This window comes from Lepus europaeus, chromosome 9 (assembly GCF_033115175.1).
Source record: "Lepus europaeus isolate LE1 chromosome 9, mLepTim1.pri, whole genome shotgun sequence".
NCBI classification, from domain to species: Eukaryota; Metazoa; Chordata; class Mammalia; order Lagomorpha; family Leporidae; genus Lepus; species Lepus europaeus.
Genome location: NC_084835.1, coordinates 74699206 through 74726988, shown reverse-complemented (window position 1 = coordinate 74726988; position 27783 = coordinate 74699206). Strand labels below are relative to the sequence as shown.

The following is a 27783-nucleotide window of genomic DNA, read 5'->3' as shown; positions in this document are numbered from 1 at the left end:
AGCTCTCTGCTATGGCCTGGGATAGCAGTAGAAGATGGCCAAGTCCTTGGGCCCCTGCACCTGCATGGGAGACCCGGAAGAAGCTCCTGGCTCCTGGCTTCGGATTGGTGTAGCTCTGGCCATTGGGGCCAATTGGGGAGTGAACCATCAGATGGAAGACCTCTTTCTCTCTCTCTGCCTCTCCTCTCTGTAACCTTGACTTTCAAATAAAAAAAAATTTTTCCTTCTTAAAAAAAAAAAGAAATGCTTTCTCCCTGCTAATGCCTCACATCAGCGTCATGGGTGGGGAGGTGCTTGAAAAATGCAGGTTCCTGGGCTGCAGCTGTTTATTTAATCTGCATCTCAGAATGTGAGGCAAATCTTCCGCTTTTTTTCTTGTTGTTGCTGTTTTAATTAATTTGATAGGCAGAGAGAGAGAGAGAGAGAGAGAGAGAGAGCGAGCAAGCTCCCATCCTCTGGTTCACTCCTAATGCCTACAACAGCTGGGGCTGGGCCAGGCCAAAGCTGGAAGTTGGAATCTCAATCCTGGTCTCCCACATGAGTGACAGGATCCCAATCACTGGAGCCATCATCCGCGCCTCCCAGGGTGTGCTTAGCAGGTAGCTGGGGCCAGGGGTCAGGGGTGGTTATCAAGTCCAGGCCTCTGGAATGAGCCACAGGTGTCTTAACCACTAGGCTAAATGACTACCTCAAATCTTCCATTTATAATAAACCCCCAGGTTATCCACCTGTATCTCAGGGCTTAGGCCCTGGGTCCACAGAGGCGTGGGGAGATGTAAATGTGTCAACAGGCTGAACTGCGAGGTGGCAGGAGACAGGCTGGTAAAGCAAGGATTTGCTTACTGATTCTGGCAGGATCCGTACTGCTTAAACAGTCCTACTCACTGTGTTCGTTTTTAATCTGTCACTGAGCAATGCCAAGTTCATTTTTGCTGTTTTCTTAAATCATAGTTTTTATGTTTTCCCCGCATTATATAAGAAAAAAGATTTATAATATTAAACCATGTGATCTATTATTTTGAAAATTAACTTGTAGGTATTTCGTGGAAGGTTCCAGTAAACTCTTTCAAGGTTGATATGTGGAAAGTGGCCTCATTTTATTGCATTCTGAAGAACAGTTTCATAAGAGGGCTTCAGAGTTTAAATGTCATTTCCTGTGGCCCAGCGTGTGCATTTTGTGCCTCTTTTCAGGGGCAGACATTGGCTCCTTCATCCTGTGATTCCTCTCCATCACAGAACCCTACTTCTGGCTTAGGACTTCATGCGAGAGCTTGCTTGTGGAAAATGTGGACCAAGATCCAAGACATTTTAGGTGAACTTCCAAAAGACAAACTACATTTTGGCCACGTAGAGAGGTTTAATGGCAGGGACGGTTACAGCCCCACGACCTAATTCTTGTGTCTACCACATAGATCTGATGTCATGATCACTTCCTGTAGATCTGAAATCTCTTTGTATCAAAGAGGAAGCACCCCTTGGTCAGGACACCATGACTGTGCTGCAACTTTTTTTTTTTTTTTTTTAGTTTTTTTTTTTTTAAAGATTTATTTATTTGAAAGGCAGAGTTACAGGGTGGGAGGGTGGTAAGGGGAGAAGAGATCATCCATCTGCTGATTCACTCCCTAAATGGCCACAACAGCTGGGATTGTGCCTGGCCAAAGCCAGGAGCCTTTTCTAGGTCTCCATACGGGTGCAAGGACCCAAGCATTTGGGCCATCTTCCTGCTGGTTTCCCAGGCACATTAGCTGGGAGCTGGATCAGAAGTGAATCAGCCAATTCTCGAGCTGGTGCCTATATGGGATGTTGGCATCGCAGGTGGCAGCTGTACCCACTATGCCATGGCACCAGCCCCTGCAAGATGCTTTCAAGCTGGGGAGTCTATTTTATCTCATGCAGAAGAATCACAACCAAAAAATTTAAATTGTTAAAATTTAAAACTTGAGTGCTTTAAAAAGACCTAAACCTCCTATGGGCCGTATGGCAGCCGTTTCAGGGGTCCACTGAACACATCAAAGCTGTCTGTGGATGAATGTCTGTTCATAGAAGACCCTGCCCACCACATCTCCCAGACAGCTAGTCTGTTATCATGAATAAGTCACCTATGCAAATTCCAATTATTCTTTGTTGAAAATGCAGGCCTCCCATGTGGGTAGCAGGAGCAAAATTACTCGGGAGATACTCTGCTGCTTTCCCAGGCCATTCGCAGGGAACTGGATCAGAAAAGGAGTAGCCAGAACTTGAACCTGCGCTCATATAGGATGCCGGTGTTGTAGGTGGCAGCTTAACCAGCCCCAGCATTTTGGATTTGATAGAACTTGTGTTGTGAACAAGTCTACACCTTTTAATTTCACTTTTCCTCGAACATTTTTGAACTCTCTTGCCTTTGCTGGACTGTGTGAACCTATCGCAGATGCATTGTCAGCAGTGAGGACACTGTCATTGGAGACTGGCTTTTTTTTTTTTTTTTTTTTGACAGAGTTATAGACAGTGAGAGAGAGAGAAAGGTCTTCCTTCCGTTGGTTCACCCCCCAAATGGCCGCTACAGTCAGCGCTGCGCCGATCCGAAGCCAGGAGCCTCTTCCTGGTCTCCCACACGGGTGCAGTGGCCCAAGTACCAGGGCCATCCTCCACTGCAGAGAGCTGGACTGGAAGAGGAGCCACCGGGACTAGAACCCAGTGCCTGTATGGGATGCCGGTGCCACAGGCAGAGAATTAACCATGTGAGCCACGGCGCCAGCCCTGGAGAGTAGCTTCTTGTATGGGGTCGCATCATAACAACTTAGCTGTTTATCTTGTGGTAATGATTATTTTTGCTTTTCTTACTGTGTTCTCCATATTCAGGAGGTACATTACAGCTGTGCATAACAGCTAATGCCGCTTTCAAACAGTGGGGGGAGGCCTTGCCAGGCTGGGAGGGCTTCCCAACCCAAAGGTGAATCCCAGCTTGTCCAAACAAGTTTCTCTGATTGGAGTGGAATGACTTCCAGGACTCCCACCCACCTTATTAGGCTTGGTGAGGCCTCTTCTACCCCTCCCAAAATTGATCTTTTAAAAACAGCTCCCAGCTCACCTGCAAAATGAAAACACCTCTGGTCTTAAAACAACACAGTCAATATAAAAGGAAAACAAGGATGATCTTTTAAATGTATCCCACTGATCCGTGAGGAAGGTGCCTCATTAAAATGTCAGCATTTGGATGATAAGTTGCAGGAGAAACAGGATGGCGTCAGGGTGGAATTCTGAAAAAAGTTGTTTCAGGCAGTAAAATGCGCTGGAATAAAGGTTGCAACAATCAAGGAAATTTAGGGAACTATGTTAAAGTAAATTAACTTCCTCTGTTCTTCCTGGCTAGATGTCTGTGATGATTAGAAAAGCCGAACAGTGAAGCTGCAGTTTGTATTTCCAAGTATACAGCATGCCAGGCTCTTGCAGATCCCATTTGTAATCTATTTATGCAGATTTTAAAACCTAGCAAGACAGTTTCTTTCTCCTTCAGGCCTTTGGATGAAAAATTTGAGGTACAACGAGATGAAGGAAAAAAATGGGAGCAAAAATCTACAACTTTTCAACTTCTATATATGATCACCTGAAAAGGCAGAGAAAAATGAGAAATTTTTAGCTAGGAAACTTATGTCGTTAAATAGGGGGTGGGAACATCTGGTCCATAGGCCATGTGAGGCCTGTGACATCATTGGTGTGGCCCTGCCCAGGCAGCACAGGTGGGACTCGAAATTCAAGAAATCTGTAGCAGGCTCATGTTTTAAGTTGATCATTTTGTATGGCCCATGAGTGATCTTATACAGATCCAGAATTGCCCTTGGCAAAAAAAAGTTCTCCACCCCTGCAATTTGCAGTTTAGGGCTTGGTTCTGTTTCTTTTTAGAAGGGATAGAGAGAAATCTCACAGATACGCCTGTCACCTATTATGCCTAAGGACTGGCTTGGTGCTCCTGGGTAAATTCTTGAACTATGATAAACTAAGCCCCAGCCCAGAAGGGCGTAGGTGGTTGCACAAGACACACTCCTGTAGACTGTGCATTGTTGGCCATGGTGCAGGCCAGGATGGAGTGCTGTCACAGCCACCCTGGGTAGTTCCCAGCCAGACACCTGCGAGGGTCATCTTTGAAATAGGAGTGGACACAAACTTAACATTTTTCATGTGCCATTTTGATTTGGTGACCATTTACATAAACTTGCGACATGAATTAGAAACCTTAAACTTTGGAAGGTATAGAGCCCAACAAGCATTTTGCCCATTGCGATTTGTTTAATAAGATTTATTTACTTGAAAAAGAGTTAGAGAGAAAGGTAGAGCCAGAGAGAGCGAGGTCTTCCATCCATAGCCTCGCTCCCCAGATGACCTTAACAGCCAGAGCTGAGTTGATCCAAAACCAGGAGCTTCTTCCAGGTCTCCTACACAGGTGCAGGGGCCAAGGACTTGGGCCATCTTGTACTGCTTTCCCAGGCCACAGCAGAGAGCTGGAGCGGAAGTGGAGCAGCCAGGACTCAAACTGGTGCCCATATGGGATGCCAGCACTGCAGGCAGGGGCTTTAACCCACTGTTCCATAGCACCGGCCCCTCATTGTGATTTGAAGAAGCAGTTAAAACATTCTAGAAAGATTACTGTGTGATGGCAATCTCTGATACATTATCAAAAAATATTTATGTTTGAAGACATGTAAATAGAACTCTTAACCAAATTTCAGCTTTTCTTTCCTTGGTTTAAAGAAGGTCACTCACAGTCCAGAGACTAGATCTCTTTGGCTTTGCCAGTAGCGGGAAAATATTTATGAATGTATTTTAAAGGCTCTAGGTCACCCTAAAGGCATACAATGGCAGCATAATGCCTTCATTCTTATTCATCCAACCACCTTTCAATACACTTTTGAATGACATGGTGTTGCTATTTCATTAATGAAGTGAGTGTGTGTGTGTAAGAGGAATGAGCTGGGAATATGAAGGAGTCAAGTAAGGTCATTTATTTCCTTCCATACATCTTCTGTTAGGTGTTCAAAAAACATTCACCTAGTTTCTAGGAAACGTGTATATATTCTTATTTTTTTTATTAAGCATTGTTGAGCATCTGGTTTTTCACTCATAGATATGCAGCAAAATATTTAAACGCTGTCATGGTAAGCTGCTGTTTTGCTGGCACTCCTACAAGTGGGGAAAGTTGTTAAGTTGAAAGCAGCAGTAGCTGGTGTGGCCGTCGTCCTCTCATAGTTTCACATCATTATCGTGATGCATGAATTTGAAGTGACGTCTATAACATATTGTAAGTGAATTCCAACCGTCTGGAGTGGTGAAACACCAAAGGAAGTTGGGCAGGCTCCATTCCATCCCTGTTCTCGATAGTCACAGAGATCAGCAGGGAGAGGAGGCCACCTGGACAGCGGCGGTCACGGCCTAGAGCCTGTCCCACCTCCCAGAGACGCAGAGGGAAGAATCAACACTGTGACTCACCCCCACAGTAGCCCAGGAATACGAATGGACACAGACAGTTCATCGGGAACATGCAGAAGAGTTTGCTGTGCAACCAGAAAACTGAAGTGTACCTGCACGATGAAGATAGAGTGGCAGGAGGTGCCAGAGCGGGGTCAGGCCTGGAAGTCCCCACGCAGATGGCCGTTGGGAGTCACGGACGGCAAAGAGGATGGGTTGGCCCTCACGTGCTGGGGGATAGTAGGCTGCAGAGCTCGGGAGCCCTCTGTGAGTTACCTGATGGCTGCATATCTCGGGGTCTTCCTCAGGAAAATCAGTTACTACCTGCAAATCTCTGGAGCTGTGGCAAGGATTGAATCAGACCATCTGGGACGTTTGTAGCCTAGTGCCCAACACTGACTCTCAGGAGATGTGAGCTACCACAGTATTTGTTTTCTCTGAATAGTAACTGTTAGTGTAAAAATGGAAAACCTATTCTGGAGTTTTAAATGGAGAGAAAAGATAAAGGAAGGAGCCAGAAGGCACTCCAAGTGGACAGCAGACTGTCAGGAGGAGGGTGCAGGTGAGCTGGGGCCCTGCTTGTCTGCCCCAAATGAAGAGAAACAGAGAACCTGGACAGAACTTTTCTAGCCGGGCTTCCCAGGGAGGTGATGGTGACCTGATCCTGGACTGAGCTTGGAAAAATAGCTGTTTGCCTTAGAAATTTTAAACAGACACTTGCTCATGGTTTGAGCAAGCCAGGTGATCTTAAGTTTTCTTCCGACTCAAGCTGCACATTGGGATCTTATATACAGTCAGGATCTTGTGTGGCATCCACAGAGGCCCCTAAGAATGAGCATGTGTCAACACTCACTGAACCCGTGCCAGGCAGGCACAGAGCTTTACCCGGGAGCATGACCCCTGAGCAGTAGGGAAGTGGGTCCAAGCTGGGCCCTGCAATCCAGTTGCCTCGTGGTGAGCCCAGGCTTTGTTGTTTCTTAGCTGGCCACAGTGTCTTCACCTGTAAAGTGGGGGATAACCGTACGAGTCTCCTAGAATTTTAAAGACCCAGGACCATGCCTTGTGTGTAAGTAACACTCAGTTAACGTAGGTCTTATTAGGTCCTGCTGCTCATGAGAATTCTTTTTTTTAATGACTTTAATTGGCTTTTTTAAAAGATTTATTTATTTGAAAGTCACAGAGAAAGTTACACAGCGGGGAAAGGCAGAGAGAGAGATCTTCCATCCGCTGGTTCACTCCCCAATTTGGCCTCAATGGCCAGAACTGCACCAATCAGGAGCCAGGAGCTTCCTCCAGGTCTTCCCATGAGGGTGCAGGGGCCGGAGGACTTGGGCCATCTTGTACTGCTTTCCCAGGCCAAAGAGAGCTGGATCAGAAGTGGAGCAGCCGGGACTCAAACCAGCGCCCATATGGGATGCGAGCCTTGCAGGCGGTGGCTTTACCTCCTATGCCACAGTGCCAGCCCCTCTTAATTGGCTTGTTAAAAATTATTTATTTCAAGGCCGGCGCCGCGGCTCACTAGGCTAATGCTCCGCCTTGCGGCGCCGGCACACCGGGTTCTAGTCCCAGTTGGGGCACCGATCCTGTCCCGGTTGCCCCTCTTCCAGGCCAGCTCTCTGCTGTGGCCAGGGAGTACAGTGGAGGATGGCCCAAGTACTTGGGCCCTGCACCCCATGGGAGACCAGGAGAAGCACCTGGCTCCTGCCATCGGATCAGCACGTTGCGCCGGCCGCAGCGCACCTACCGTGGCGGCCATTGGAGGGTGAACCAACAGCAAAAAAAGGAAGACCTTTCTCTCTGTCTCTCTCTCTCACTGTCCACTCTGCCTGTCAAAAAAATTTAAAAAAAAATTATTTATTTCAGAGACAAAGAGAGTTCTCCCAACTACTGATGCACTCCCAAAATGCCCACAATGGCCAGGGCTGGGTTAAAGCCAAAGCCAGGAACTCAATCCAGATCCCCTACATGGGTGGCAGGGACCCAATTATTTGAGCCATCACTACTGCCTTCAAGGGTCTGCATCGACAGGAAGCTGGAGTCAGGGGCTGGATCTGGAAATTGAACCCAGGTACTCCAATGTGGAACACGGGCACCTTAACCACTAGGCCAAAGGCTCATCCTATGGCTCCATTTTTCATGCCAGGACTAGACAACACTTCATTCCATAAAACAGATAAAGTGTTCCCCATAAGAATTCTCCAAGCTAGGTATCATCCCATTTCTCAGATGAAGAAATCAAAACTCAAGAGGATCTGGTCTGAAAGATGGTAAAGCCAGATTTCAAGCCTGGGTCTATGAGTCTTAGTGCTGAAGGTGTCAGGGGCTCCCAGGACGTGCCTGAAGTGCTGTGTTGAGGCTCTGGTGAATGTTGGCACCTGATCCATCTTCCTGGCTTGCTGTGTGCTCACCTCACACTTCGTGTTCTTGCTTGTCACCAAGTCGACTTCTCTGGCTGAAACCTCTTCTCCTATTCCCTGTGTGCTTTTTCTTTTTAAAAAAAGAGTTCTTTGTTTGAAAGGCAGAGTGACAGAGAGAGAGAGAGAGAGACCTTCCATGTGCTGATTCACTCCCCAAATGGCCACAACAGCCAAAGTTGGGCTATGCTGAAGCCAGGAACTCCATCTGGGTCTCCCACGTGGGTGCAGGGGATCAAGCACTTAGGCCATTATCCAGTGCCTTCCCAGGTGCATTAGCAGGGAGCTGGGTCAGAAGCCGAGCAGCCGGGACTGGAACTGGCAGTCAGACATGAAATGCTGACATTACAAGTGGCAGCCTTGCCTACTTATTGGGCTATAATGCAGCCTCCACCCCATGTGGCTTTTTTTAGTCCTAAGGATACCTTAAAACCCTGCACAGGCCATGCCTCTTGCAGGAAGCCCTCCCTGCCTGGCCCAGCTGGGACGCTCTCCTCTGTGCTTCCAATGCACCCAGTGACTGCATGGTGCTCAGTTTAAAAGGTCTGGCAGAGCACTGGGGACATGGAGGCATTCGTGCAAGACATTCAGTAAGTGTAGAAATAGAACACCTATCTTGGTGAATGCTGGTGGGCTTTTAAAAATCAGGTTCATCCTACTGCATTTTTCATAGAGTATGGTCAGTGTGCCCAGCTTTAATTTTTTAAAAAACATTTAGCCAAAGAGTCATGGGAGAACTCTTGGGCTTCCTGGAGGTTAAGCAATGCCCCGTGGCCGGGAGCTGCCTCTGAGCCATCAGTGTGGCCACGGGTGATTTTTCCTTTATCTTAAACTTGCCTTCCTTCTGCACTACTTTCTTGGGTTCTATGTATCATCTAAGAAAATGATGCTGCCTCAGGGAGCAGCTACTGGAGATATTCCTTCCCCTTAACTAGATACAATTTGTTTTGCTTGTTTTTACGTAGAAGGTATTTTCTCCCTCCTCTTAAATTCCTTCTATCCCCATCCATAACCAGCTGTGAATTAATTTTTATCTGCATGCATGAAATACAGATCAAACTTCCTAAGTCTAGAAACAGTAACAGACTAGTGCTAGGATTTTTCTAACTGTAATACTACTTCAGGCAAACCAAATGCTGCTTGTGATCGATCATTCAGATTGGTAAAACAATAGTGATTTTTTTACATTGTAATATCCAACATTACTTTTTTTTTTTTTTAAGAAAAACTTTTTAGTATAGACTTTTAAAGCTAAATGCAAAGGGATGTGTTTACAGTAGTTACAACACTGCTGGGGCACCCACATCCATGTCAGAATGAGTAGGTTCAAGTCGTGGCTCCACTTTTCTATTAAAGATTTATTTATTTGAAAGAGTTACAGAGAGAGAGAGAGAAAGAGAGGCAGAAAGAGGCCGGCGCCACAGCTCAATAGACTAATCCTCCGCCTTGTGGTGCCAGCGCACCAGGTTCTAGTCCCGGTCGGGGCGCCGGATTCCGTCCCGGTTGCCCCTCTTCCAGGCCAGCTCTCTGCTGTGGCCCGGAAGTACAGTGGAGGATGGCCCAAGTGCTTGGGCCCTGCACCCCAAGGGAGACCAGGAGAAGCACCTGGCTCCTGCCATCGGATCAGTGTGGTGCGCCGGCCACGGCGGCCACTGGAGGGTGAACCAACAGCAAAAAGAAGACCTTTCTCTCTGTGTCTACCCACTCTGCCTGTCAAAAAAAAAGAGGCAGAAAGAGGTCTTCCATCTGCTGGTTCACTCCCCAGATGGCTGTAACAGCCAAAGCCAGGAGCCAGGAGCTTCTTCTAGGTCTCCCACGCGGGTACAGGGGCCCAGGGACTTGGGCCATCTTGTACTGCTTTCCCAGGCCACAGCAGAGAGCTGGATCGGAAGTAGAGCAGCCAGGACTCAAACTGGCGCCCATATGGGATGCCAGCACTGCAGGCAGCGGCTTTACCCATATACGCCACAGCACCAGCCCCATGGCTCCACTTTCAATTCCAGCTTCCTGCTAATGTGCACCATGGGAGGCAGTGGTGATGGTTAAAGTACTTGGGTTTCTGTCACCCACTGTGAGAGACCCAGACTGAGTTCCAGGCTCCTTGCTTCCACCTGGCCCAGCCCCACCCCAGCTACTGAGGGCATCTGAGGAATAAACCAGCAGATGGGAGATCTCTGTTAGTCTCTGTCCCTTTGCCTTTCAAATAAATCAAAATAAGTAAGATTTTTTAAAACATAAGTGCAAACATGGGGAGAATATAATCCCAAGTCCCCACGTAGAAGTTTCAGACATTACTGTAGCATTTCCCTTTCTTTCCTCTCACACTGTTTCCATTTCCATCTCTGCAGAAAACCCACAGAGAGCCCCTTTGGTAGCAACACTGCTCTGTCCATGGCTCCTTCCCTCCCTGCTGTCCTGAAACCAGGTTCTGTGGGCAGTGGAGCTCTCACGCACCGGCACACGCACAAGCGCGCTCAGCTCCACCCAGCCCTCTACCCCACTTGCCATCTGCTTTGGTTTCCAGTCTTAGGGCAGAAACTTGTTTGGAAATCCTAGCCGGCAGACATTATGTAGAGTTTTGTTTTCAGAAACTACAGGTGCTTCTGAGAACAAAATGGTTCACTAGAAAGGACTCGTTACAGGGGATTTTCTAAGTAATGCCCTCCCGGGTGGGGGACGGGACTTATGGCGGATTGCTTTTCTGTCTCACTGCTTGTTCACTTGCCATACTTTCCCAGTTCTTAACAATGCGTGGGTAGCACTTTTTCCTTTTATAATTTAAAAATATCTCCAAGTGCTAAAAAGGTCACGGAAATTGCCTGTAAATCTCTTAGCCAGCAAAATAAATCTGGGCCAGAGACTAAATGAATCTTTTCCTCAATGACAAACCATAGTTTCCATGGCTCAGAAGCCCAGTGGTGGAGAACAAAGGAATTTCTTGGTAACAGAGAGCAAGTAGGTAAAACAGCCCAACTCGTGTCTTGTCCTGGTCTCACCCTCTTTACCCTTGGTTCATCTTTGCACTTCATTCCCCAGATCCATCCCTGAGCAGAATCTTCTCCATCCTCCCTGGGCAAGTCAGCAACTACACATGACCCCTCCCTCGGTAATCGGCATGCAGCGCAGGGACTAGCGGTGGAAAGCTGAAAGGCCTTGAATAGGCAGAACCTAGTATCGAATTAATATGTAATGGTGCATTGCTATGATCCCATGTTCACCAGGTAGTGTGGGAAGGATAGGGTTAGGGTGCAGGAAGATGGAGACAGAAGGTGGTCTTAGAAGGGTTGGAAACCTCTCCAAACAATGAATTTTATATAAGTTTGTCAAGATGATATACAGGGTCATCATAATGGAACCAGAGCCGAAAGGCCCATGAGGTTGGAACTTCATGTGTACTACTGGAGAGTTCTTACTCTCTCATACCTCTTTTTGCCTCTTCATAGTTGTATCAACAGATTTTGTTTTGTTTTGAAGATTGATTGAATGATCCAAAAGGCAGAGAGAGAGAGAGAGCTTCTTTCTGCTGGTTCCTTCACCAAATGGCTATAACAGCTGGAGTTGGGCCAGGTTGAAGCCAGTGGCCTGCAACCCTATCTGGGCTTCCCCCCGGGTGGCAGGGGCCCAAGCACTTGGGCCATCTTCTGCTGCTTTCCCAGGTGTATTGGCAGGGAACTGAATTGAAAGCTGAGCAACCCAGACTCAAACTGACAGTCCCATGTGGGATGCCAGGGTTGCAGGCAGCAGCTTAGCCCACTGCGTCATGATGCCAGCCCCTGTATCAACACTTTGGAATTAACCTCAGATTCTTGGCGTGTCTGGTTTGGCTTTTGGTTGGTTTGATTTGGTTACATATAGGATATCTTTTCAGGATACCAGTATTTTCCCTGACCACAACTAGATCAAGTTCCCCAAGCTCCAGCTTTGGGTATCTCGGCTGTTAAGTGAATTCGCTTTTGTTACAGACTGTGGAGGACTTGGCTCCTCAAACTCATGCAGATACATCAGAACAATTTATGTTAAGAGTTAAAGGATTAGGGGCCAGCGCTGTGGAATAGCAGGTAAGGCTGCCACCTGCAGTGCCGGCATCCCATGTGGGTACCAATTCGAGTCCCAGCTGCCCCACTTCCTATCCAGCTCTCTGCTATGGCCTCGGAGAACAGAAGAAGATGGCCCAGGCCCTTGGGCCCCTGCACCTGCATGGGAGACCCAGAAGAAGCTCCTGGCTTTGGATCAGCGCAGCTTTGGCCGTTGTGGCCAATTGGGGACTGAACCAGTGGATAGAAGACTTCTCTCTGCCTCTCCTTTCTCTGTGTAACTCTTTCAAGGAAAATAAATAAATCTTTAAAAAAAAAAAGTGAAAGGATTAATGCTAATGTTCGATGGATTAGGATGGAGAATTGATCTAATTATGACAGCTGGGAGGGGGGCCAGTGGTAGGTCTTGAGGCCACTAGGGCTTGCACGTGAAAGGTAGTTCCCAGGAGAGCATTGGTTATTTAAGCCTCCTTTGGCCCAGCTGCCCTCTGCTTCCTGGCTTTCCAGGTGACCACTGCCAGTCTCTACCAGATGCCACACTAATGGGGCCACCTGATCCTGTGACCCTCCAGACTGTAAGCTGAAATAAAGCTCCTCTTGGGTATTTTAGTTCAGGAACAAAAAGCTAATACAACCTTCCTATGAAACTGATGCTAATCAAAGCTTCTTGGAATAATATGGAACATTAGCAAACTCTATTAACTCTAATAATTGTACATTTCCCAAGGGAGTTTGTTCAAGTTTTTTTTTTCCCCCTTTTAATTATAAATGAAAAAGCAATATATGTAGTGATCAAGAAAACAGGCTTTAAATTCAGACCTGGGCTGGAAGCTAGGCTGTATCACATTTAAAAGCTGTGTTCCCTTGGCCAAGTGACCTGTCTCATCTGTGAAATGAGGACAGTAAGACCACCTCACCGGATCATTGTAAAGATTAAATGAGGAGCAGGCAGTTAAGACTGCAGTGGAGCCACTGGTATCTCCTGTGAAAGCACCTGTTTAAGTCCCAGCTACTCTGCTTCCAACCCAGCTTCCTGCTGATGTGCGCCCTGGGAGGCAGCAAGTGATGGACTGAGTGCTTGGATCCCTGCCACGTGTGTGGGAGACCTGGACTGAGTGCATGGCTCTTGACTTTGGCCCAGTCCAGCTCTGGCAGTGTTGGGCATTTGGAGAGTGAACCAGCAGATGGGCACTCTGGTGTTCGTTGTCTCTCTCTCTGCCTCTCAAATTAAGTAATTAATTTTAAAAGTTTTTGAAGAGTGAATGAAACAAAGCCCATACGACAGCCAACCTGCCCTTTGGCAAATGTTACTGTTTAATAAGGAGAGCAGTTGTTCTCAGTGGGCTTGAATGCGATGCTTCTCTGCATCTCCCCGGTGGCAGCGTGGTGGGGTTTAGAGGGAGCTCCATGTCTCGCTAATGGTGGAGCCTGGAGTGTTACGTAGCTGGTACTCTTTTTCTACATTTGTAGAACAGAAAGATGAACCAGCTCATCTTGACGATCCTTCACTTCTGAAAGTGTGATGGACTTTTGAAGAGAGTGCTATGACGGTTCAGTGGGAAAGAATGGGAGCATCTCAAGCTAATGATGGTGGTTGCTCCTCTTTAGTCTCTCCATTCATCTTTTAATTATTATTTATTTGTTTGAGAGACAGGGAGCTCCCATCTGCTAGTTTATCCCCAAGTGCCCACAATGGATGTGGCAGGGCCAGTGCTGGAGCCCGGTGCCAGGACTGTAATCCATATTTCCCATGTTGGTGGCAGGAGCCCAATTACTTGGGCTATCACTGCTGGTTCCTAGGGTCTGCATTGGCAGGAAATTGGAGTCAGGAGCCAGAACTGGGAGTCAAACCCAGGAATTTTTTTTTTTTTTTAATTTGACGGGTAGAGGTATAGATAGAGACAGAGAGAAAGGTCTTCCTTCCATTGGTTCACCCCTCAAATGGCCACCACGGCCAGCACTGTGCTGAACCGAAGCCAGGAGCCAGGTGCTTCTTCCTGGTCTCCCACACAGGTGCAGGGGGCCCAGGCACTTGGGCCATCCTCCACTGCCCTCCCGGACCACAGCAGAGAGCTGGACTGGAAGAGGAGCAACCGGGACTAGAACCCACGTGGGATGCTGGCACTGCAGGCAGAGGATTAACCAAGTGAGCCATGGCGCCGGCCCCCAAACCCAGGAATTCTGATGTGGGGGGTGGGCATCTTAACCACTAGACTAAATGCCCACTCTTCCTCCTCCTTTATACTTGCTATTAGAAAACTTTAAACTGTTGACATGTAGTCCTAACTCCTTGCCAGTGACATTGGAATATCTGGGAGTGGGGTTCTCACTTTTTTTTTTTAAATACTCCCCACATGATTCCACTGTGTAGGCAGGGTTAAGAATGATTGCACCTTGCATGGTCAAAAGGAGGGTGAAGCAGATGGGAGTGGGATCAGCCAGAGGCGGCACCTGCAAGATATGAATTCAGATGTGGCATCTCCATTCTGTCTCGCTTCGAAATTTGCTTTCACTTACTATCCCTGAGAGCACAACCTGACCTCAGTCCCCAGCACCCAAGCTCCCTGATGTGGCTAATACAGCGCTTTATGACCTGGTTCCTGCTGCTCCAACTTCATTCTTCAGTCCCCTGGCTATGCCTCAGTGGAGAGTAATCGCGTGGCAGGCTTTTTCCGGCCACAAACCTTTGCATCTTCCCCACCTGTCTCCTTTCCTAACTAACCTGCCCTCCCACTCCATCCTTAGCCAACTCCTCCATGTCTTCCACGTCTCATGAGCTTTCTCTTTCTTCCCTGCCAACCGCAAACTGAGTTAGGTGCATCCCCTGTGTGTCCCCAGAGCCCTCTCTGCACACCCTGTGTCACACTTGGTCACGTTGCACTTGACCTGTGCTCCCAGCCCCATGGACTGATAAGTTCCTTAAAGCCATGAATGTGGCTCACTCACCACAGAATCCCCTGGGTCTCATAATTGGGCTCAGCAAATATTGGTGGAGAAAGAGAATGAATAACTGAATGACTATACAAGAAAACAAGAAAGAAATTCTTAAGGAACTGACTCACAGTAAATGTGAGAAGCCAAGTCCTATAAATGACTGAACACACAAGAAAAAAAAGTCTTAATGATTCACGTGAAGCCAGGTAAATCAGATCCTAGCCCTGGACGCTCTTTCACGTAGATCACGCTTTAAAGGGACAGTGTGTACCCCGTGCGGCCAGAGGAGCCATGCCAGCGACCACACTTACTTCCTGCAGGACAAGCTTGTTTTCTTCTGAAGCTTGCTTCTTCCGAGCTTAGGAAGTTTGAAATTGTCTCAAATAAAAAGCTGTTAAAAAAAAAAAAAAAAAGAGGCAAGCCATTGGTGCAGCTGCTGAGACACCAGTTGGGACGCCTGCACCCCCGATCAGGGTGCTTGGGTTTCAGTCCTGGCTGCCACGCCAGTCCCAGCTTCCGTCTTATCTGCCTGTCTCTGTCTTTGTGTCTCTCTGCCTTTCAAAGAGAATTCAAATAAATGTTTTTCTCAAAAGTAAAAAATGCTAGTTTAATAAGTAATGGTTATCATTTTTTTAAAAATGTGGAAGGAAGCCTTTGTCAGCATTGCCACTTGGTTCAATGAGTATGAAAAAAAAAAAAAAAACCTGGCCATGCATCACCCAGAGCCAGCTTGGTCTTGGTCAGTTGGGAAACAGGAATGTTCTCCAGGGTTAGTAAACTGTAATCAGCTCCACAGTTTGCAGGCTCCAGAGTTTACAAATCACTGCAGTTTGATTTGTAGCCTCATTCATGTGTCCACAAGAAATACCGCCTGGGTCCATTCCCCCCCCCCCTTTATTTGCTCAAACAATACTCCTCCCAGCCCCAAAGGCCACGTGGGCTGCCGCTTTATGGTTGCTAGAGCCACACAGCCCACCTGCATTGTTTGCACAGCTCAGAGCCCTCCTCACTTTAAGCTGGCAAAAATCAGCAGCCCCACGATTCTTTCATTACGCCCAACATTTGTGGCTTCAAGTGGGAACCTTCCCTTTCCCCTTGGTCAGGAATGCGTGTCTGCACCCCAAGTGCGCTTCCTTTCCCCTCCCTCCCTCTCCCTGCAGCCCTAGCCCTCTGCACTCCCACAGAGCCCACCCCAGCCTCTCCTACTGCAAGACCCCCACTTCCCTGCTCCAGTCCCCCTGGGGCACTTCCACCCGGGCTGGTCTTCCTGGCTCCTTATCCGTGTTGGAGCAGTTGGGCCCTGGCTCCACACTACACAGGTCTCTGGGCAGCAGGAGCTAGCTGGAAGCAGCATGACCATTGCTAGCAACTCCACCGGGTAGGGGGACCCCAGGACAAAGTCTGGATCTTTCTTGGTGTCCTTCTGTGTAAGGCACTTCAAAAACAGACCAAACCAGGGCAGGTGTTTGGCACAGTGGTTAAGACCCAGCTTGGGATTCTCCTTCATCCCATAGCAGAGGACCTGGGTTTGAGTCCTGGCACTCTTCTAATGCAGCTTTCTGCTGGGGCACAACCTGGGAAGAGCAGGTGATGGCTCAGGTAGTTGGGTCCCTGCCACCCACCTGGGAGACAAGGAGAGTGAGTTCTTAGCTCCTGGTTTTGGCCTGGCTGAGCCCTGGCTGTTGTGGGGTTTGGCGAGTAAACCAGTGGATGGAAGACCTCTCTCTCTCCCTCTGCCTTTCAAATAAAACAATTTTTTTTAACAAAAACTACGCTACATAACTCCATTTTGCATTTGGAACTTGCTTTTAAGGAAGATGTTTTGAATTGCATAACTACATAAAAATAGAAAAATGTATCAACTTTAGAAATTAAGGCCCGCATCTGCAAACATAGATAAAACTATATTAGCAGGATTTATGCAGACTCATGTCTGCATTTCCTGGAAAGACTGGAAGGCTTGAGAAAAGCACATATAAAGAGGACCAGTTTCAGACAGTGAGGCAAGTGAGACACCTTTGTCTCAGGAAGCTGCATGTGGCCCAGTAACCTGGCACGTGCCATGGCGCTGCATAACATCTTGAATCCAAGGCCAGAGCAGAGCGCTGCGGATGCATGATGAGAACGAAGCACTTGCTGCAGCTGAAGGGAACCTCCACCTGCACCTCGAGAACCACTGGCCAGGACCAGCCCACCACACTGCATCCGCCCAGTGCTTTCAACTGATTTGTTACCTTCACACCCTGCGTCTAACTCCTGAATCCACTAGCTGTCCTCGATGTGATTACAACTAATTGTTAATTTAGATCTTTTTTGAAAGCTTATTTTGTTTATTTGAAAGGCAGAGTGACAGAGAGGAGAGATTGGGGTGGGGTGTGGTTGGAGAAAGATATCTTTCGTCACTTGCCAAATGGCTGCAACATCTGTGGCTGGGTTAAGCCAAAGCCAGGATCCTGGAACTTCATCCAGGTATCCCACATGGTGCATGGGTCCAAGCACTTGGGCCATCTGCTGCTGCCTTCCCAGGCATCTTAGTGGGGAACTGGGTTGGAAGTGGAGCAGCCGGAACTTTGATATGGAATGCTGGTGTTAGAAGCAGCAGCTTAACCTTCTAAGCCATAATGCCAGCCCCAGATTTCTTTACTTAATGTTCTTAGAAGAGGAGTTGCGAATTGAGTGTATTGCTTCATTGCTTGCTTGGATTATATGATTAACTTAATGTTAATCCAATAGGCTAAGAATTTGCCATTTACCTTACATAAGTTTGCCCTCGCTTATGGCTACCAGAGGGCAGTCACCTCAGGGTGCCTTGGAGCCCTCAGACCTGTGACTCCTGCTGCTGTTTTGGTTAGAATAACCAAGGAAACGTGACTTTCTGGAAAGACACAAACATGAGTTCGGTGCTCAGCGAAGACCTCCCTGCCGCTCACCACACCCTCGGATGTGGTCCCACTTCTGCGATGTGGGCATTGCAACCCTTCTCGGCTTCTCCTCTCCTTTGGCCCGATTTGCTCCATGCAGGAGATTCTACTTCCCTCTGCCTTGCCCTGAGGCACAGCCACCTGCAGTTCACGCCCCAGGCCAGCCTTTCCGGTGTGCATGGCCCCTGTTCAGATTTCGCTGCTGCTCCTTCCTTTGATCTTTATTTCTTCACCAAAGTCTGGAATGAAGAGGCCTCCGATTGCATGCACACCAATTTTTTTTATCTGCCAGAGTTCTTTTGGTTATGGCTTGCCGTTTGCATTCTAAGAGCCACTTCAGTGGCTCTTCTATTGTGGAAAGATCTGTAAGTATCCGCTTCCGTGGAGACCGGTTTTCCTCCCTAACTCCTGCTCCTTCATGCCTCCCAGAGCTACTTTCACAGATATTTGGATCTCTAGCTTGCAGTACCCTCTATGGCTGTGCAATCACCACCAAATTCTCATCAGTCCTGAGAAATACTCAAGGTTATTATATAAAATCATTTTGGGAAAGAACTGGAGATGCCGAGACATCAGTTTACCCCGATCACAGATAATAATTGGCCAAGCCTCATTCCTATCCCACACTCCTCAGTCCTGACTCCTGTATTCACTCAGTATAAATTTATTAATCACTTGGATGTGCTTGGGTGCATCCAAAGCTAACCTTGAAAATGGGCACTGAAAATAAAAATATACAGCATAGATTTGCATAAGAATAAAGTACCAATTTTTTTAAATGCTGTATTTTTCATTTATTTATTTGAGAGGTAGAGTTACAGACAGAGAGAGGGAGAGACAGTGAAAGGTTTTCCATTACTGGTTCCTTCCCTAAATGGCTGCAATGGCCAGAGCTGAGCCAATCCGAAGCAAAGAGCTTCTTCCAGGTCTCCCATGCAGGTGCAGGGCCCAAGTACTTGGGCCATCTTCTGCTGCTTTCCCAGGCCATAGCAGAGAGCTGGATTGGAAGTGGAGCAGCTGGGACACAAACTGGCACCCATAGGGCTGCTAGTTTGGGGCCAGCACTGTGGCATAACCAGTAAAGCCGCCACCTGAAGTGCCAGCATCCCATATGGGCACTAGTTCGAGTCCCAGCTGCTCCACTTCCACTCTAGCTCTCTGCTATAGGAAAGCAGTGGAAGATGGCCCAAGTCCTTGGGCCCTTGCAATCATGTGGGGAGACCAGGAAGATATTCCTGGCTCTTGGCTTTGGATGGGCACAGCTCCAGCCATTGCAGCCAGTTGGGAAGTGAACCAGTGGATGGAAGACCTTACACAAAGAGGCAGAGAGAGAGTAACTCTGACTTTCAATTAAATAAATCTTTTTTAAAAAATAAACAAATAAGGGATGCTAGCACTGCAGGTAGAGGCTTAGCCTACTATGCCACAGCGCCAGCCCCAAGTACCAATTTTTTGTATTTACGAAAGTGACTTGAGATCACAGATACTGATTTACTTCAGGCCACAAAATAATCAGTACAGGTGCTTAGATTTCACTGTAAAGTTCTTGCTCAACAGATGCATTATAGAAATAAAAACTAAACCAAAAGCTTTCGCTTGATTGTGGCCATTCTTTTCATTCCTCTCATGAGGGGGAGGCCACCTTAGGATCAAAGGAGCTGTGAACAAATCTCTTACTTAACTTGTTAGGCAAGTTACTCATCGTCCTATTTCTTCATCTTCAAAATGAGGGTGATGGATTTGTTACGCATATAGAGAGTGCTAAGGATAGTGCGAGTCATCTAGAAGGCACTTAATTAACACAATTCCCTTTTCTTCCCCCGTCAACTGTACATTTATCATCTTAGTAGTAAGGAAGAGTAAAATGCTTTAATAACAGGCAAACAAGTCTCATTCTTTCCCATCCTGAATCAGAGTGCCTTGGAAGCTCTCCAAGTAAGTGACTAATACAGTGTAGCTTGATTGATGTGTCAATGAGAAACGAATGACTAGGTAGCATGCGGTGAAAGAACCCACCGTGGTTGTAATCCACGCCCTGGGTAGTTATGGCCAATTCACGGAAAGCTGGACAAAAACACAAGCTCAGAAGAATTTACTGAGTTTTAAAAGTATAACCCTATTGTCACTCTCTGCTTTGTAGTTAGTACCTTCAGATAGAACATGAGTTTTAAAATTATCTTTAGAAGATTTTTATTGAAACAAAAATTCACATGCCTTTGTGTGGGAGTAGAGGGAGAGAAGCAGCCTTCTTGTTTATTTAGAAGGCAGAGTCAGGGCCGGTGCTGTGGCATAGTGGGTAAAGCTGCCACCTGTGGTGCTGCATCCCGTATGGGTGCCAGTTCAAGTCCTGGCTGCTCTACTTCTGATCCAGCTCTCTGCTATACCCTGGGAAAGCAGTACAAGGTGGTTCAGGTCCTTGGGCCCCTGCACCTGTGTGGGAGACCTGGAAGAAGCTCCTGGCTTCAGATAGGCCCAGCTTGGCCCATTTTGGCTCTTTGGGGAGTAAACGAGCAGATGGAAGACTTCCTCTCTCGCTCTCGCTCTCCTACTCTCTCCTTTTCTCCCTCTCTGCCTCTGCCTTTCAAATAAATAAAAAAATCTTTAAAAAAAAAAAAAAAGGCAGAGTCACAGAGGGGATATACAGAGAGAAAGATGTCAATCTTTTCAGCTGCTGCTTTACCTCCCAGATGGCTGCGACAGCCAGGTCTGGGCCAGGGTGAAACCAGGAGCTTGGTCTCTCATGGGGATGGCAGAGACCGAAGTACTTGGGGCATCATGGACTTCCCTTGGCACATTGGCAGGAATGGATCAGAAGCGTAGTAGCCAGGACTCAAACCAGCACTTAGGATCTGTGGCAGTTTAACCTGCTGCACCATAGTGCTGGCCCCTGAGGGGTGGTTTCTGATTTGCCATTATACCTGTTCCATTTCAACATAAGATTAGAAAATGTGTGATTTCAAAATCACCTTCAAAGCAATAAAGTGTTCCAAATCAGAGATGGATTTGCTGTGAGATCAGCAAGTGCTTTTCATTTAAAAATGGAACCATATGTCTGCCTACACCATTGATGAAAAGTAAAATGCATCTGTTGATAAAGAAATCTCCAGTATATAAACTCTACTTTCTGAAATAGGATGTTTGTACATCATTAACTAGCAGCCCTCTATTTCCAGGGTCGATGTGACTGCTTTCTGTTAACCAATTACATACTAAAGGGTGTAGGTTCAGCCTTTCTTAATGAGATAAATGATAGTAGGTGTGAAACACTTTATCTGTAGCATACTGTATGAACGGTAACTCTAAAAATGGAGAAAACATACTGTGGATTCCTGTTTAAAAAAGAAAATCCATATCTATTATTGTTCCAAAATTAGATCACACTGGGGATGGCCAAATAATTTATTTTCTTATGATGATGCCTCACTGTTAAAAATTTTTTGCTGGCACCTAAGATAATGAGCTATATATTGTTAATGGAAGATGTTTTCTCCTAGATGAATGAATTTTTTATAATAAATAGAAAGCATATGGGCATTATTTTAGAAAGTTTGAGATTCATTGCTGAAGAAAACAGATTTCTTAAATACACAATTGCCTTTTTGGAAGCATTATTTAAAGGCGCTTTGGAGCAGCACCGTATTTTAAGTGGCAGAGAAGGCTGCTTTAAGCAACACAGAGGGGAAACATGACCGTCCATCACAGAGGCAGCGCTGAGCCATAAGCACCGTTTCAGGAACACTTCCTTTGCAGGTAAAGGCAGTTAATAAAGGAATATACTTGAGAAAACCGGAGTTTATTTTGAATTATCTGGTCCTGAGATATTAGACAAGCTGGGACCAACACTTCTCGGAGAACCACAGCGATTCCTGGGCGATTTCTCCCGAGTGCTGTCTTCTAAAATGCTCCCTTTGACACAGGCAAAACCACAGTTCTGAGTCCTAGGCACCAAACAATTATCTGATTGTCCTTACCGTCCCTCTTTCCTGTCGCAGAATCGGAAGACTTTTCGACGGTACGGAGCCCATTGTCTTGGACAGTCTCAAACAGCACTATTTCATCGACAGAGATGGACAGATGTTCAGATATATCTTGAATTTTCTACGAACGTCAAAACTCCTCATTCCTGATGATTTCAAGGTGAGGGATCTGCATTAAATTACCACATGAACAGGTGGCTTGTCTGGAGGTACTCCATGAAATAGTGCTAGTTCTACAGTTTCAACCCAGGTCAAGTCAGGTAGTATCAGGGGTCTCCTTGACATGGGTGCATGGTCTTCATGAAACAGGGTGGTCTGGTCATTGAAGTTCCACGCGAGCAAAAGATCACTTTGGATTTAAAGGGTTAAATTGCAATTCATTTTAGCAGATTGAAAAGAAGTTGATTAAATTCAAGTCAATTCTGATAAGTTTGAGCTAGCAAATAAAAGGAAACCTCCTCAACTTGAAGACTTTTTCTCCTAGAAATCTAAAGCACATCTTAACAATTAAATTTAAAAATTGTTCCCTTTAAGATGTGTTAAAGCCAGTCACACTACGGTCATTCCCACATTGTGTTCAAAACTCCAGGCAATGGATTTAGACAAGGAGAACAAACAGTATGAATATTAGAAAGGAATATATGACAATGTATTTTTTTTGCAGCTGAGGTCTCCCTAAATAGAAGATTCTAAAGAATCAACTAAATCCTATTAAAATCAATCTAAAAAACTCATGAAAGCATCTAAATTCAGAATCACTATATTCTAATGGGCAGCTTCCTGATAGAACAGCCAGAGCCAGTCATAATATATAATGGAAAAATACAACAAAAATGACCACATCTAGAATAAACCTAACAAGAAATATGCAAACCTGGTTTAAAAAAAAAAAACCAAACGTCTACACACAAGTATGAAAGCAGAGTTGAATAAATAAAGGATTATTCTATCTTTCTGGATGGAAAGCCTTAGTATGCAAATGGCATTTGTCCTCCAATTACTCTGTGCCTCCAACACAAAGCCTTTTAAGTAAGAAATTTTGGCAAAATGAAATTCACCCCATTTACAAAGTTTGTGTAGAAGGAAAGAAAAGTTAAGAATAAGGTTATAAAAAATCATGAGGGTCATATTACTGGTGTTGATGGCAATGTGTTGTACCAACATCAGAGCATACTATACGAGCTGCATTAATTTACAAGGCCAATGCCAGCAGGGCCAAAATATACAAGTAGAACAATGGCAAAGAGTAAGGTCCATGCACATAGAGTGTGTGCACACAGGAATTTGAAAGTAAAGGCGGTTTTTCAAATCAGTGGAAAAAGAAAGGAATAGTCAGTCATTGGCACTGAGACACCTGAGAAAATCGCCAAGCCAGAGCCCTGCCGCACATCCCAAGTTCACAAAACCCCTGAACTAAAACGTAAGAACTGAAGCCATAAAAGTACAAGAAGTATGAAGGGATATCTTAATTTTGAGGAAGAGAGGGCCTACCTAAACAAGACTTAATACCCGAAAGATGTCCTTTAACAACTTTTTTAAAGACACCATGTACAAATGAAAGACTAGTGTCAGATTAGAAGAAATACTTGCAACAAAAGAACTCCTAAAAATTATAATACAAATACAGTGGGAAACACTTCTAGCTATACAAATCTTCCCAAAGACAAAAAATAGAAATTACCAATAACCATTTTTAAAAACTATTTGCAAGACAGAGTTACATGGAGGGAGAGAGAGAGATCCTCCATCCACCTGTTCACTCCTCAAATGCCTGTAGCAGCCAGGGCTAGGCCAGGCTGAAGGTAGGGGTCCGGAACTCTGAGTCTCACATGTGGGTGGCAGGAACCCAAGTACTTGGACCATAATCTGCTGCCTCAGGTGCATTAATATGGGGGGCTGGCATTGTGGCGTAGCAGGTAAAGCCACCGCCTGCAGTGCCAGCATCCCATACAGATGCTGGTTTGAGTCCCAGCTGCTCCACTTCCGAACCAGCTCTCTGCTATGCCTAGGAAAGCAGATGGCCCAGGTCCTTGGGCTCCTGCACCTGCATGGGAGACCCAGAAGAAGCTCCTGGCTTCAGATCAGTGCAGCTCCAGCCATTGCAGCCATCTGGGGAGTGAACCAGCAAATGGAAGATGTCTCTCTCTGCCTCTGGCCTCTTTGTAATTCTGCCTTTCAAATAAGTAAATAAATAAGCATAAAAACAAAACAAAACAAACAACAACAACAAAAAACAACCATGAAACTGGAAGGGAAGCATAGAATAGCCAGGATTCCAGGCTATTCCTCAAACCAGGCACTCAGATATGGGCTTCAGGCATCCCAAGTGGGGGTTTAATCCCCTGAGCAACACCTGCCCATCCAGTAAACATTTGAAAAGCTATTCAATCTCTGGCAGCACCACCGTAGTGTAGTAGGTTAAGCCTCGGCCTGCAGCACCTGCTCCCCACATGGGCTCTGGTTCAAGTCCTAGCTGCTCTGCTTCTGATCCAGCTCCCCGCTAATGGCCTGGGAAAGCAATGGAGGATGGCCTAAATGCGTGGGCCCCTGTACTCATGTGGGAGACCCAGAAACTTGGAAGAAATACCTGGGCCCTGGCTACAGATCCGCTCAGCTCCGGCTGATGCAGCCATTTGGGGAGTGAATCAGTGGATGGAAGATCTGTCTCTCCCTCTGTAACTCTGCTTCTCAAATAAATCAATCTTTCAAAGAAAAAAAGCTATTCAATCTCTAGTATCTAGGAAACAAAAATGAGACCTTTTTCTTTAATGTTAGATCAGTAAGAATTTAAAAATTTGATAATACGCAATGTGATTAGCAGTGAAAATTATTTGAGGGCAATTCAGCAATAGCTATTAAAATTTCAAATATATATAGATATGAAATCCCTAGACCTGAGTATATATCAATTTATAGGAACATTGACATAAATGTGAAGATATATAGGATTTTTAATTTTTTTTTTTTTATTTTTGACAGGCAGAGTGGACAGTGAGAGAGAGAGAGAGAGACAGAGAGAAATGTCTTCCTTTTGCCGTTGGTTCACCCTCCAATGGCCGCCGCGGCAGGCGCGCTGTGGCCGGCGCACTGCGCTGATCCAATGGCAGGAGCCAGGTGCTTATCCTGGTCTCCCATGGGGTGCAGGGCCCAAGTACTTGAGCCATCCTCCACTGCACTCCCTGGCCACAGCAGAGAGCTGGCCTGGAAGAGGGGCAACCGGGACAGAATCCGGTGCCCCGACCGGGACTAGAACCCGGTGTGCCGGCGCCACTAGGCGGAGGATTAGCCTATTGAGCTGCGACGCCGGCCAATATATAGGATTTTTTAAAAAGTTTTTTTATTTACTTCAGAAGTAGTTATAGAGAGAAGAGACAGAAAGGCCTTCCATCTGCTGTTCACTCCCTAGGTGGCCACAATGGCTAGAGCTGAGCGGATCCGAAGCCAGGAGCTTCTTCCAGGTCTCCCACACATGTACAGGGACTCAGCACTCGGGCCACTGCTTTCCCAGGCCTTTAGCAGGGTGCTGGATCAGAGCAGAGGAGCAGAGACTCAAATCAGTACCCATATGGGATGCCAGCACTGCAGGTGGAGGCTCGGTCTACTATGCCACAGTGCCGGCTCTTAGGGTGTTTACTACAATCATGTTTATAAGAGCAAAAACTGGACACAAAAATCCAATGGTGGCAGATGTTATAAATATTATAGTACATTAATACCGTGGAATAGTTTAAAGGAATGTGGTTGACACATATCTCTTGATATATGGGGAGAGAAAAAAACAAAATTTTATTATTTGGTAGAAGTATTAAATTGCAAATACGTATAGTATGTTCCCACTTATATAAAAATCATGCGTGAATGTGCAGATGAGGGGACTTCAAAAACTTCAGAAAACAGAAGTGAAAGGTTATTTTGGTGCAGAAAAAAAAAAGCCTTGAAATCCATGCAGAGTTTTTTCATAATACATATTTTTCATTAACTTTTGAAGAGCCTTCATATAAATGCAGAAAAGAGTACAATCACCGCTCCTTCAGGAATCTGAACAGTGGTGCACACGCCAAGGATTATTAGCCAAATGGAAAAGAGAGCATAGAGCAGTTCCATCATGTACACACTCACTTTACATGGAAACAGTTCTGCATTTGGCAGGCAAACAAGAGAGTCCTAACCGCAGCTAGCGTGCAGAGCTCGCTTTAGCCCTGGAATGAGCCCGAGGCAGGCTCCCTGGCCCGTAGCAATTCTTAGGGCCCTCCCAAGGCTCCAGCTTACCATACTGAACATGATTCCGAGTCTGAAGACATGAGGGCCTGGCTTGTGCAACATGGCTCCTAGATGAAAGCCAGCCGCTTCATCAGCGATGATCTCTCGCCCCTTGGGGTGGGGAAGTGTATGGAGCGGCTATTTCCTGCATGGTCCTTTCCTTGTGACTCTTCAGCGGTATTTGCCAGCGTATACAACTTTTTCTTGCATGCCAGCTCTTGGATCTCTTTGCCACGTTTTCCTCCATGCCATTTCATTCCTTTGAGCGAGAATTTCATCCTGCATTTTTTTTTTTTTCGACAGGCAGAGTGGACAGTGAGAGAGACAGAGAGAAAGGTCTTCCTTTTCTATTGGTTCACCCCCCAGATGGCTGCCATGGCCAGTGCACTGCACCGATCTGAAGCCAGGAGCCAGGTGTTTCTCCTGGTCTCCCATGGGGTGCAGGGCCCAAACACTTGGGCCATCCTCCACTGCCTTCCCAGGCCACAGCAGAGAGCTGGCCTGGAAGAGGGGCAAACTGGACAGAATCCGGTGCCCCAACCAGGACTAGAACCCGGTGTGCCGGCGCCGCAGGCAGAGGACTAGCCCAGTGAGCCGCAGTGCCAGCCTCATCCCGCATTCTAGGATAATGGCTGGGTTAGAGAACACCCCATTGACTAAGGCCAAAGCGAAGGCCGTGAACACTTAACCCTGCACATATGCCCTGGAGGACTCCCCTTAGTTCCTCAAGCACAGCCCTTGCTGCCCCCTTCAGAGAAGCGCGTTCTGTCCACCCACAGCCTTCCCCTGGCTCCTCTGAACAGTCCGGCTTTGGCTAGCCTGGGCCGTGCGATCCTCTTTGGTCTCACACACACATATGCAATCCTCTGTCACTGTAGGGAAGCACCTTATAGCCAGCTGTGAGTTACCAGTGCTCTCAGCTACCAGAGTCAGCAGCCAGGCCACTGTGGCTGGAACGAACGGGCACGTGTGTATCTCACCTGCGTCAGACGACCATGGTGTGTGCTAAGTGGTGTCGTCACGGACCCAGACCCTCCTCTGTCTTTGGCCTTGCCATCCTAGTGTTGACATCCTGGCCTCATGCCTGTCATCTCAGGGTCGTAAGAGGACAGCCACAAGAGCCCCAGCCCTCGCGTCCTCCTTCAGGGCAGGACAAACCGAGTAAAAGGCTTTTCATAAGCAAGACTCCGTCCCTGGCAGAAGGTCCCCTGGAAGACTGGCCTTTTGTGGCTCGTTGGCCAGGACAGAAGCCCCCTAACTTCAGAGTAGGTGAGAACGTGAGGCCTCTCCTTTTCAGCCTCTTGCTGAGACAAGCAGGCAAGGGGTAAGCGTGGGGCATCACGCACAGCAGCGTCTGCCACTGTGGCTCAGCACCCACATGTTGTGCACGCGAATATCTGTGGCCCGAGTAAATGAGTACATGGACGCATAACCAGGGGTGGGGGACGTCCAGCCCATGGGCCACACGAGGCCCACAGAATCATTTGGTCCGGCCCTGCCAAGGCAGCCACAGGTGGTACTTGAAATTCAGTAGGTCTGTGGCAGGTTAATTGTATGTGGCCTGCAAGTGATGTTATAAATATTCAAATGGCCCTGCACAGGAAAAAGGTTGCATCCCACCCCTAAACAGATGTGTGGAGTGGTTCCCACATTCAAACTAGACTCTGGCTCATACCAGTTAACTCAAACCTGATCATATACAGTCTTGTACTTGGACTCAGAATATTTTATGTATATTGTTTACTTTCATTTTATTTGAAAGGCAGAGAGATAGAAACAGAGACAGAGATCTTCCATCCGC

General features: G+C 46.8%; 1 protein-coding gene across 2 annotated transcripts in view; it reads left to right on the top strand.

The window, feature by feature from the left end:
• KCTD1 (potassium channel tetramerization domain containing 1) overlaps window positions 1-27783 on the top strand; it is a 114002-nt gene that overhangs the window by 69116 nt on the left and 17103 nt on the right. For both annotated transcript variants that reach the window (XM_062201499.1, XM_062201498.1), the window contains exon 3: window positions 21738-21882. In XM_062201499.1, coding sequence (XP_062057483.1) covers window positions 21738-21882 — 145 coding nt within the window. The remainder of the gene's footprint in view (window positions 1-21737; window positions 21883-27783) is intronic.